The sequence below is a fragment of the Zosterops lateralis genome (assembly GCF_965231275.1).
Source record: "Zosterops lateralis genome assembly, chromosome: 14".
Taxonomy (NCBI): domain Eukaryota; kingdom Metazoa; phylum Chordata; class Aves; order Passeriformes; family Zosteropidae; genus Zosterops; species Zosterops lateralis.
In genome coordinates this window covers 4,169,061-4,182,337 of record NC_139774.1, presented here as the reverse complement: position 1 = coordinate 4,182,337, position 13,277 = coordinate 4,169,061, and the positions used below count along the sequence as shown (strand labels likewise).

At 40.5% G+C, this 13,277-nt stretch overlaps 1 protein-coding gene across 3 annotated transcripts in view; it reads right to left on the bottom strand.

Annotated features, from left to right (window-relative positions):
• The window catches only part of SLIT3 (slit guidance ligand 3), a 473,506-nt gene that overhangs the window by 105,022 nt on the left and 355,207 nt on the right, over positions 1–13,277 (bottom strand). For all 3 annotated transcript variants that reach the window (XM_083871948.1, XM_083871949.1, XM_083871950.1), the window contains 2 exons: positions 8,993–9,143; positions 7,342–7,416 (listed from right to left, as the gene is read on the bottom strand). In XM_083871948.1, the coding sequence (XP_083728074.1) occupies positions 7,342–7,416; positions 8,993–9,143 (226 nt within the window). The remainder of the gene's footprint in view (positions 1–7,341; positions 7,417–8,992; positions 9,144–13,277) is intronic.

The window sequence follows — 13,277 nt, the reverse complement described above, 5'->3', positions numbered from 1 at the left end:
AGAGTCAGTTAATGTTGCTGCCATTGAAACGGTGTTACAAATTGAAACATGGATCACTGTTATTCACTGTACCATGTATCTGATACTAACTTTAGTATGAGCACTTAAATAACAACCCACCACTCAAAAGGAAACAAGGATCTCTTAATTGTCCATTCACAGCCACTGCAATACACAGCATTATTTTCTAATATTTACTCTGCCTGTACAGTCTCAAGATGTTTGCTTATAGATCAATATTAGAAAACTTTGATCTACAAAGTCAGATGAAGTTCTCCTGAAATGCAAAGTGAATCTTTTGAATATTTCATATTTGTGAAAAGCCCAGTGAACAGACAATTTCTGAATGATAAAAGTGCCATCAGAGATGCATAAAAATAAATGGCATTTAATTATTTAAACCATTTTTATAGAAGGCCTTAAGCACATTAAAATTGCGCCTGAGTCCTTCAAATGTCTCCCATGATGTCCTGTATGGATTATGATGAATAATTCTATTTGTTGAGGTTTATGACAGGAAACATTGTTCTTTGTTTTACTATCTACAACAAAAAGGAGAAAGTACAAGATATGTTCTTGCTCCCAAGAAGATGCTAAATTCCAACACCATTACTCATACAGAATAGCACATTATTCCAGAAATGATCCCAGTACAGACACAGCATGAGTATTAGTTTCAAAATCCAATTCCAGGTGATATAAAACAAATGACAAGGTATCAGATTAACACCTGGGCTACTCTGCTCAGAAGAGCTGGCAATCTTACTGGGATAAAAGTTGACAGAAGACATGGAAAGAGGACAGCTTGGCCTCAGACAGAAATAATGTGGGTCTTGCTCTTTTCAGAAGTCATCACTTAATAAAATGAAATAAAAAAAAAAGCGCCTTGGAAATATGTTTCATGTGGGAAACTGGAGTACACTGGTTTATGTCTGCTGAACAACTGTCAGAGAGTGGGCCCTACAGCATGTGGCCCATCACCTCTTGTGCTTTCTTGTGATCAGAAAGAATAGGAGCACGCCAGCAATCAGCCAAAAATAACATAAAAACATACAGAAATACTTACAGGCAGATTTCTCTTTCCAGAAGTTTAGTGCTTTGTGTTAACGCTCACATGAAGAGTTTATGTTCAGTGTCAAAGCAAGTCAAGGGAGGATATTCTGACATATGCATTTAATTTGGGGGCTCAGCTATTTCTCTAGTGGAAATGTTTATAGCTCAGCATCTCTTTTAAATGCTGGCATAAATAAATGCTCCCCAAGATTCCCCTCCTGGTAAAGATCATGCCACGATGCATATTTGCACAGAAAATAAGTAAGTGAATGTTTGTGGTGGGAAGGGACGGTGAGTTACTAAAACAGACAAAGACTTTCCAAGTTGCAAACTGACCTACACTTGTAGTTATAAAGTTTTATTAGTTACTTTTTACCATACAAAAGATGTTTAGGAACATATATTAAAACATGGGGGCGATTTTAATGGTCTGAATAATGGTTAGATACTGAAGGCAAAAAAGAGCCAATATTGGAGACAAAAGCTGGCCACAGTCTGCAAAAGAATTGGCACCTTTATACAGTACAAACATCTGAATTTTAATTGCTGCCAAAGGAGTTGAGCAGATAGGCAACTCTGCTCATTTCAGTTAATAATGCCTGATCTTTTCAGCAACAGAAAATTACCCATAAATATGCCAGCAGTCTCAGAAGAAGCCAATTATAAATACCTTTCCCATGCAAGAGACTTGAAAATCCAAGATTATGTTGAAATCAAAGTTGCAAGGCAGAGAAAAAAGAAACTCTGCAATAACAAATAGGTAAAGATGTTACAGCCTTGCAATCCTGCCTGGAATATTGTCAAAGCAGATGTTCTGCCAACCTGGATTTTGTTATTTGCCTTCTTGAATTAGTTTTTCCCGTATCAGAATGCAACAGGAAAAAAAAGGTAGATGACAACATTTAGTCACCAAAAAACCACAAAAACAACCTTCTTCCTAAAGTCTGAACAGCTAGAATAATAAACATCAGAAATTACATACTTTTCAGTCTAGAATTACCAGGAAAAATAATCAGCTTGTATAAAGCTTAAAAAATGAAAGCATTTTAACCTTTTGCCGGGTCTACAACTCAGAGACCTCTAACTCCATCCTTCCCAGCTCTAAAAGCTTCTTTTATATGTGACCATCACACTTGACAAGGAAATTTTTTATCAGAAGAAACCTACTGACAGTTCATAGCAAACTCCCACTACAGAGAAACCCTGTCCTCTTGCAACACTGAGCTTCTTCCAGGAATTCTTCTTGAAATACTGGAAGACAATGGAAAAGAAACTGAGTTTTGAGATCCCTATGCCCTCTAGCAGGAGCCAAATGGGAGCCAGCCTGGCCTCAGCCTGGTAACTCCTGAAGGCTTATTCCATAAGGACTTCCTGATTTACCCTGGGCATAACATTTAATCCTATTGCCAGACTTTGATTTTGGGCAAGAGGTCAAAATAAATTTTCAGAAAGCCTGGATCTGCTTTATGGGGGGCTCTGAATAGGAAATGAAGAGATGAAGAAGCTATCAAGGTGACACTGTTCACACAGTCATTGTTCACAGCTCACTTTTCAGCCATATCTTATTTTACTTTGTGGCTGAAGTTTATTACAAAATTATTTCTGTTGATCTCATAACTTCAGCACAGAGCAAGCTGGATTCTATTCAGACTTAGACAAACATCCACTGTGCTGTACCTGCTGGGTCAGTGTCAGCATTCCAGCTCCCCTCTGCTGAGGTACTGACACACCTTCCCATCTGGAAAACCCCTGAGCCCAGCCCAGCCACAAGGGATCTGCCTGGTTCTCACCTCCAACCCTGTAGTTTTGTCATAAAAACAGCCTGTTCTGACTGGGGTTTCCCTAGAATATTTCTGTCTGCTGGAGATGTGTTTGGAATCTTTAAGCACCCAGGAGGAGGAACAGCCCAGTGCTGCTGCATTTCCTCTGGAGGATGCTGAGAGGGTTTTCCAGCCTTTACCAATAGTCTGGCTGGGTTTGATGGCATGAGCTGTTTTCAGGAGCTGCATGGCACTGAAAGTCTTCAATACTACAGAGAATTGCACCCAGTGACACTCCTACACTCCCCCAGCAGAGCAGACTGATGGCCTCGCTGTAAAAAACACAAGGAGCCCAAATGCCATGAAGCACAACACACTCTGCAACATGATTTCCAGAAAATAAAGTCTGTTCCTGTATAACAAGTGACAGATGACTGCAACCTCATTTGCCACGGCAAAATTCATGCTTAGGGGAAGGAACAACAGGTAACAGCTGTTTCCAAAGGGCACAAACTACTTCTGCCTCCCCAAGAAACTTGATATCCTGGGTTTGAAACTGACTTCTAGTCCGCAAACTCTACCATGATTCAATTTTATTTCACATGTAAAATGTTCAGATCCTGGTCTGACACTCCATACAGTTCAATCTAGCAGAAATACTTACAGCCAAATTAAGCCTCCAAAGGCAATTACATGCTGGAGGTGGATTGGCAATGCCAGCTAATGGCAAGACAGCCTGACATTTCTTATAATAAAGACCATATTACATGTTCACTTTGTAACTTTGGCAAGACTTAACTGAATGAACTGTTAGATGACCCTTTCAGGTTTTGAGGCAAATATTTTTTATTACTCTTGTTCTCAAGAGAAGAGGTCAATCCCCTTTCTCCCCAGCAGTGCATGAAGTATGACAGTTCACCTTTCTCTTTTGAATATGAGCTCACTGCTGATTTTTCTTCCCTGCAGCAAGAGGGAATAACCACTGATTTCCTGTAGGCACAGGGGAGTGGGCAAGCTCTTGAGATGGCATCTGGGGGCTGCAGCCTCCGCCTTTGGATCAGTATCCCATTGCAGCAAGCTCTGTGCTCCCTCTGACTCAGATGCCCAGGGGGGTTTTGGACATTGAACCTGTCATGGTCAGGAGATCTCCCCAGGCTCCCACTGCCATGGCAGTCCCCCGGCATTCCAAAGTTTCTTCTCTAATTAACAACCTGAGGTGTTGCCAGGAGTGGTGTTTGCTTCATGCTGAATTTGGTAGTTGCTGCAATAAAAGAACTGCTCCCTTCCACAAAGTCCAAACTTCACCTTTGTGAACGGGGATGTTTCCCCTCTCCCTGCCTGAGACCTGGATGTGCTGCTGAGTGAGAAGATCTCCCACTGGAAACATAATTCCCTGTGAAAGGCAGAACCTTCCAGCTCCCATGGCTGGAGGGCAGCAGGTCCTGGAGCTATTCTATATCCTGGGGATAGGATACCCCCAAAACTCCAAGTCCTGGAGCTGCTCCCACTCTTAAAAAGCTCAGAAATGCATCCTTGTATTTTTCCTGCACTTCTGGCAGATCCAAAGTGCTCTTTGCTAACCACTGCAAAATATCAGCAACACAGTCCTTGGAGCCTGAAGTCATTGGGATGGGACTTCAGCCTTCAGAGACTTCAGCTTTCCCTTTACACTTGCAAGATCAGGTAAGGCAATATGGTAAGAAATAATGAAAGCAAAACAGGGGTCACTGGAGAACCCAGTAAATTGGTCTAGAAGAATCTACACCATTTTTTTTATTCTACTGTAAAAAGCATTAAAGATTATTAAAATTTAGGTTATGAAAACAGCATTATGTATATTGGATTTTGCAGCTAATTATTGAAGTTGATTTTTATTTTTTTTAAAGGCACATGCAGATATGTTAACCTTTTAAAAACCAGCAGGGTAATCTTAGCAATTTAATTACTAAGTAAAATGTGGCATCACATTGCATTATGTATCTCTGACCTTTAAATTTCTATATCAAGAATTCAATTTTGTTTTGCATTAAAATGTATTAAATCCTAGGCTGACAAATCATACAATAAGGTTCAGCTTAGGAGAATTATTTACAGACAAATTACACCACAACAGCTAATTACATATTAGAGGTGGGGCTGGTGCTACCACCTATTGCAAAGGTGGCCTGACAGTTCCCTTTTTCCCCCATCATTTTGTCTCTCTCTGGAATTCTGCTGTAGCTTTACCAACCACAGTGGAACCATGGTTCTCTGAAATGAAGTTTCTTTGCAGAGTTCCTTGACATGGATCTGTCACTAGTCCTAAACTCAAGTGAAAGACAACCAGAGGCCAAGCACTCAAATACACATCAGATATTACATATTACAGATAACTCAGACTAATTTCAAAGAAAAAAAACTATTTCAGAGAAAAAATAAATAAAAAAAATATTACATGATTTAGGTGAATGCCCTGCCACTGCAAAGCTCTGAGCTGTTTTCTTAAGCCTAGGAATCAATTCAATTTCCAGACAGATTCCTCCACCTGCTGTTTGCCTTTAACACTTAAGCAGACAAGGAATATATGATGAGAAAGAGTCAACACTGTCAATCAAATAACAGTTAGGTTTCTTGGCCCTTATACACACTAAAAAATGGGGATTTGACCAATGTTCTTCCTCCCTGATTTCACAGCAGCAGTGAGCCCCTGTGCCTGACCTTCCTGCCACACAGAGCTGCTGCCTTAGGACCATGAGCAGCAGCAATCCCATCTGTGGCATCCCCCACATTTCCCTTCTTGCATGGTGGAGAGGAGCCTTTCATCAGCAGAAGGATTTGGCCTTCTGTAAAGGCCAAATAACAACCTGGAAGGAAAGGGGTGTTTGTTTGTTTGTTTCTTCCTGGTAGCCCCTTCTCTTCACAAAATGAAAGAAACAGGAAAATTAGTCTAATCTGGCTTTTTAAGGATCAGGCCACTGAGTGAAGTTGTGGTTGAATTGTTGGTCTGTTCATACGAAAAAAAAAAAATCCCTATAATTAAAATGGAGAAACTTCTTTAGAGCATCAGGTAGAAGAAAAGAAAGGAGCTCAGCTACAGTGATTTCCTAAAGAGCCTCTGCTTGGAGGCTGCCACTGAAACCCAGCAAGAGACACTTTGTAGGGTGCAGCTTCTTTTTGCCATGAGATTGACCTGCTCCTGCACACCTCTGATCTCAGCAGCCACCGAGGACAGATAAAAGGATCTTTTGTTTCACAGAAAACAAACTCTTAAAGTACTCTCGCAACAGTTTCATGCTGGATTTATGCCCAAAATACAGCCCCTCTGAGGCATCCCTCCCTCTGAGTGATCAATGGGGACAGGAAGGACAGGATTGTCCTTCCCTACAGTAAGTTTTAAATAAAAACAAATTATTCCAATTTTCAAAACATAAATCCTGAAGGTTTGATGAGGACAGAAGCTTTCCAGGTTGTGTATACACTGATACAGCATGCATTTTTCATTCCTGTTTACTATCTACTTACACAGGGAACAGAGCACTTAACAATGTCAACAACATTTTCTGAGTGCACAGTAGCTACAAATTATTGATCATTCATAAAACATGAGGGAAATGTTTGTGATTAGTTCCCTAAATCTGATGGCCTGTGCTTACACAGATATAACTCCACCCCAAGCCTGCAGTGCTGCATCTGAAACTCTTGCAGTAATTAAAAGAAGCCCACTGCAACTGCCTCCAAAGCCCCTGAGATCTCACATGGACTCAAATGGCCAGGAAGCTCCAGATGGCAGAAACCACGTGAAACAAATGCAGAAGAAATTGCCTGGTTTGGTTGGGTTCCCTAAATTAGTTTGATCCAGACAAGAAAACCTTACTAAGAGCAAACAGTTAAAGGAGACATTAGCAATGTGGGTCCATAGGGTTCAAACTTTTAAAAACTTCAGGAGGATCCATTTTGAAGACTATCAGCAGATATCTGATATTTTATTCTCTTTCCAAAACACTGCATTTATTAAAAATATACAATGCACTGTGCCAGGACTGTCAGCAGAATTACACAGCTAGATTTGAATGACTGATCTATATGTTTGCTAATTTATTCTCCTCTCTAAACCAATAACGATCATCAGAAGCTGCCATTGTCCATGTCTTGTAATATTATTTTCCTTTGACTATTTGAAACAACCACACCACAGCTGGAGGCACACAATATATTTGAGAGACAAACCCAAAATGCTAAATGTCATAATCATCTCTAACAATAAGCATATATCAGAATAAACTCTGGGACAGAATTCCCATCAGTCTCTATGAGTGAAAGACTAAAAAATGTACCCTTAAAAGCCATTGAAATGTCAGCCTAGTGATCTTCATCTGTCAGTGTGGCTTAACTGTGTCTGTCCATCCAACAGGGAACTCCTTCAGTTTCATTAAACTCACATTAAAAAAGTGATTTCTGCTACTGCAGTTCTAAATTATAAAAAACTCATCCCTTCCTCCTTCCTTCCAACCCAAAGCTGCATGTATTCTAATAAGCAACTCACACTTACATTTTCCTGAGGTTGGGCAATTTCTTGAAGAGTCCAACAGCTTCCAAAACAGAAATATCATTGTCGTTCAGACGCCTGAGAGGAACAAACAAAGACATATTTAATGCTCCACAGATGTCTGTAGATACATCCCTGTGACATTCAGGGCTGCCACAAAGAGAACCACGACCTTTGGTAAGCAGGGCACTCTTTGCCATCTCCCTCAGACTTCCACAGGTGAAAGAGTTTAGCTTTGAAGGAAAAGGGACATGGAGGACTATTATATAGTAAAAGTGATGCCTTGGGAAGGCTGACCTGAAACAGAGACTGGACAGAGCTGGAGAATAAAGTAGGGATTTATTGAAAGGCCTTTAGGATACACCTTGGGCAGGACAGGGCCTGGCCAGGGCTACACCCAAGGGGGACACAAAATGGGCAACCCATCCTGAGGTCTCACACTTTTATCAGTTTCGGTCCATTTGCACATTGGGGTTGAATTGTCCAATTCCAGCTCCAGGCTGTGAGGTCCCATCCTTCTTGTTCCTCCCTTCACTCCACCCTTGTTTGTGCTTTTGGGCCTGAAAGTTGTCCTTGGTGTGCAGCAGGAAAAGGATTTGTTTTGTGTCCCTGCTGTGTGCAGAGCTGAGGGACACTGACTGTGAGCTCAGAACTCACCCCTGGGCACCACAGAACCTGAAATACATGAAAGCTCAAACTTAAGGCATCAAAGGCTTAGTATGCCTTAAAGAGTGTAATGCCAAAGGACAGTGTCAGAGCCCCTTCACCTTTCATGGGACAAGGAATTATTGACCTCATCTACTACACACAAACCTCATTTGTGTGACTGAACCTCTGTCCTGCATTCTGCTGCATGAGACACAGAATTGGAAATGTGGTCCATGTAACCACAAGGGCTCTGGTTTCAGGTCTTTTCCTACAAAAGGTCTGCCGATCTTCAAAATGAATGCTACTGTCTTGGCAGGCTTGGGATGTAACATTTTTTCTCTGCACATAGCTCCATTTTGCTATGTAGAGTCTTTTCTGCATTTCTGGATATCTCTCATAATTTCTCCTAAGTTTCTCATATTTTTCTTGACTTCAGATCAATATTTTTTATGAATTTTTAAATAGAATAAGTACAATAAATACAACTCTTACACAAAAAAAGAAAATTCTGTTTGAAGGGGCTACTAATGCAAGAGAAGATTCAGAATCTTCAGTTGCTATGCAATAAAAATGTTTTCTCATACTTCAATTTCTTGAAGTCACATTAGTTTAATAAGACCTGTTCCACCCAAGTAGCAGTCTGTGCTGAGATGGAACAAGCTCCCCATCACAGATTCATTCAAATGGTTAAAACCATTCCTTAAATGAAAATGACAAGGTGCAAAGGCAGAGGGCTCCAGGGTAGACTGTAAAGGAAGGACACAGCTTGGGACTGGCCAGCACTGGAGGAGGACACATGGCTGGTGCACAGGGCTCGGCCTCCTTTCTCATCCCCTCAGCTGCCACAAATGCTACAGAAATGAGAGTTGTGGTGCAACTCTGAAATAAAATCAGCTTTCCCATTTTCACACAGGGATAAAAGCAGGAGGTGCCTTTAATTATCTGAGTCCCTTTTACAGCCTTTAAAAATTAGGGAGCTGACCAGCCCTGGGAGAGGCACACTTACAGATCAGTGGTGTATTCAGGGAGGTGAGTGGGCAGGCGGGTCAGTTTTTGGTTGGAGCAGTCCACGATTGTCCCCTCACAGCGACACTTCTCGGGACAGACAAGGTCCATGAAACACTTCCCAGTGAATTTACTTCTGTAATCCTCTGACCCTGCAATAAAAGGAAAATGTATTCCAGCAAACAGTTGTTGATAACTGCAGCAACCAGAGGTATCGTGGAATCCATCCTCAGCATTGCCTCCTGTCATCATCCCCCAGCTCCTGCACACAGCTTTAATACTTGCCAAGGACTTGTGCTCAGCAATTTTTAAAATTACTCCCAAGACTTGTCCCTGGTTTTTCACTCTCCCCTTAACAGACTTATTCCTTGTCTAACAAGCCTACCTGTTAAGGTATTTTCCAGCAAAGACACTTTTTTCCCATTTGGAAATTAGTCCAGCAACAAGGAAAAGGCATCTCATGAAAGAATTGAAATGACAAAAAACTTTCAAAGATATCATTTAAAAGTACCAAATGTTCAGACCTCAGCTATTAGAGCTGTTTTTTAGAGCAATCTTTAATTCGACACCCTTGTCAACTTTCCCACAATTAGACATCTTTATTAACTATGTTAAACAAACAGCAAAGGAAAGTAATAGCAGTTTAAATCATTTTCATTTTAATTAAGGAATGGGTAGAGCATACTTAGTGAGAAGCACTCCCTGATGTACCATTACATTGTGATTGCCAGACCTCTTTGACTGGGTTTTTGACCCATTCTAATGAAATGCTTTTCCAATTAGACTCAGTGAACTAATCTGTCCTTTTCAGGTTTGGTTTTTCTCGTTTAATAGCAGCAGGTTGGAAACTCGATCTCAGTGCTTCAAGGAACCAGGAGGATTAATAAATGTGTATGTAAGCAAAGTGCTGCCAAACCCCCACCATGCAATTCCTGCCCACTCACTTTGTATTTCTTAATGGAAGCACCAGAACCACTGCAGAGCCCTGTGCAAGGCCCAGGGATGGTAGTTACCAAGAAGCATTTTTCAAGTTTTCCAAATTTTTAGAAGTCAATTACAAGGCTTTCTCAGAGAGAGGAGCTGAATAAATGTTTTAAGAACCCAAAAGCATCAACAAAAACTTAAACTCGAGCTGAAATTTGTTTCTAGAGGCTTGATGACATTCATCACCTGCTTCCCCTTCCCAGACTGATAAATACACCACTGCCCATTTCATGACCATCTACTATTTTCTGGAAGAAAAAAGACGTTTCCTAAATCCACTATTATTTTAATTTATGTTACACATTATCTCCACAGGGTGATGCAGTGAAAAACAAGCAATTCTACAGGCAATGTAACACTTTGATCCCACAGACACACTTTGGTTTAGTTTTGTAATTCCAAGTTGGATTATGAGAACATTGACATACAGATTTGTACTTTACTACTTCAGTGGTGCTAAATACTTTGCTGGTTTTTGTGCTTATTATAAATTACACATCTAAAGTGCAACTTCACTGACAGCTCAGCACTTAAAGTATTATAACCAGGGGGCATTTTAAAGCATTATAAAAATATAGTCTAAGATTTTCCCCACACCATCATCATTTAAACTCTTAGCCTGTTAAAACAAGCTAACATTTGATTTCCAGTCCTAGACATTCCAAGCTTGGTAGTCAGAATGTTTGGTTGTTTATGATTCCTTGGAAACAACACCAAAGGCAAACAGTTATCAGAACCAGAGTTTATTAAAACTGCTACAATTACAGCACACATTGAATAACCAACCCACCAACAATCAGTGATCACAAAGTGTCTTGGAAATCCCCAACTTAACCCTTGAAGAAGCACTCCTAAATTTCCTAGCAAAAGCTTTGGTTGAAAAAATAATCACACACAATGTGAAGTTACATGGGGTAAACATTTATTAAGTAAAAATTTTAGTCTACTGATGGATACAAGATTCACCTTCCTATGGGAATAAAGGGATGGGAGAGTGAATTCTTTATGAAGGACAAAACCAGTGTATAACATTGGAGGGTGAAAAATCAATTTTTGGTTTTCTCTCAAGCTTTCTGGCTAAACAAATAAAGAATTTTAGCCCACTTTGACGTGGCACCCCCTCTCCTGATGGTGAGGCACACAACCTTCCACAGCTGCCACCACTGAACCAGGGAAAGGCCTCTCAGCTCAGCAGGAGAGGAAGGGAGCAAGCATCACCTTTATACTTTTTTGTTCCTTCTCTCTCTTTCTCTCTCTCTCTCTTTTTTTTTTTTTTTTTTTTTTTTTTTTTTAATTTTTTTTTTTTTATTTAAGGTTTAAACAAGGGTTTCTCAGGTAATCACTGAGTCAAAAGTAATCAACAGTCTGTATGTGCTCAGCAAATACTCAGTCATCTCTTAGCTGAAGACAGCAGGAACCTCCTGCCAAAGACTAGATAAAATTTACTATTTGACCTGAGCCTTGAGATCACTTGGACAGGTGGCTGCTCTATTAAGATATTCCCATCTGGGATAGCAATGTGAAATCCAACCATCTGCTTGCAGGACTGTTTAAGCACATATATCCATTCCTCCTGACTGCCAGGCTCTGAGAGAACACAACAGGACACAGGAAACACAGTTCACCATCACAGGCATTGAATACTTCTTGCACACCCTAAAATCATCCGTGGAAAGTCACAGAGAAGAGATGGAGGACACAACATGACCTGGGAGTCTCTAGCAAATTAGTTCCCCAAATTAGGAATAATTACAGTTTGCTGTAAAACAAATAGCCAAGGCAACAGCAAGGCCTGTGTGTAACTGAGGGCAGCTGTGGTTATTTGATTTGTTAGTTGCTCTGATAAAATTTTTATTTCACAACCAATGTGACCCCACTATCAGATACTGTGACTTCTTATTATCATAAAACAAACACACTGTGGTATTCTACAGAACAGCAGCACTGAAATAAAGGAACATCACATTTCCAAGTGCTCAAATATTCTATGTGCATTTCTGATACCCACATGGAGAATTAGGCAACAGAGAGAAATATCTTTTTGTTCTACTCTTCTTTTAAACTGTTGTTTAGAAAACCTCGTTTCAGTTTTTACAACTTAGTTTTGTCTGAAGAACTTTAAAGAAGTTCTGGAGGATCTGCTGCGCTACAAATCAGACTGTCTCAACAGGGCCTGAAAAGTGACCTGATACATTCATTCTAGAAAATGATTCAGCTGCCTCAAGTTTGGCACCAAAACTGTGACCATTGAGATCAGCTGCTCTAAAACGTGAATGAAAAACCTCAGGAATCTCGAAAGTTCTTCATACAACCATGAGAACAATTCTCATAGGGAATAAAAAAAGTACATTTTTTGGTCATAATTTCACATTGCTATGTGAATTTTTATCAGTAACTACAGATAAAATCTAAGAATCCTGAATGTCTGTCTTTTCGTAGCTCCACAACAGATATGTGATAAATTTGCAAGACAAGGCAGTATTTCAGGATACAAAAACTTCTGTATGAGACTCTCACCTTTATGAGTAGGTGTTATTATTTCTGTGTAGAGGGAGAGTTAGGCAGATGTATTTTGAAGCTCTAACCTAAGCTGTCAAAGCTACAATGACCCATTTGGACTTGCTGACTCAGCTTTGCTCTATGGAATTATTGGATAGTGGTATTTCCAAACAGGCCATGTTAGCCACATCATTTTCTAGAGATGAAAGACAATGCTTTGCAGACTCTTCTAAACTTTTTTGCATTATATTTATTCACAATGCAATGCCAGCACATTAAGAGCAGGCCTGAAGTCACATTGAGTGGCAGCTGTTGTTGCAGAAATGGCACCCAAAGTGTATCTCAGGTAGGAGGATTCACTGGACAGCTCAAACAGACAGATGCAGCTTACATTATACACAAGATAAGGAGACAAAAGTGATTTTTCATCTCTGTAGGTATGGCCAGAATCACCCTTGAACATTATCAACCAACAGAATGCCCGACTCCTTCCTTCATTGTGACAGCAATTAAACAGATTAATTACTTAGAAATGGTTATTCTGCATGCAAGCCCTGTGGAAAGTCTGTGCAAACATCACTGTGGCTCCCTGGCAGTGCCTGGAGCCTGGTTAGCAACACTTCACCTGTACCACTGTCCCATGTGGAAAGGGAAAGGGAATCTCTCACCTTTCGATGCTTCTGCCCCAGCAGAAGTATCCAGGCATGCCATGCTGCAGGGAGTATGCAGCCTTCCATGGTGCTTGACAGAACCATGTTCCATTTGTATTGTTCTACCACATGGTTAGATCAAGCACAAAGGAA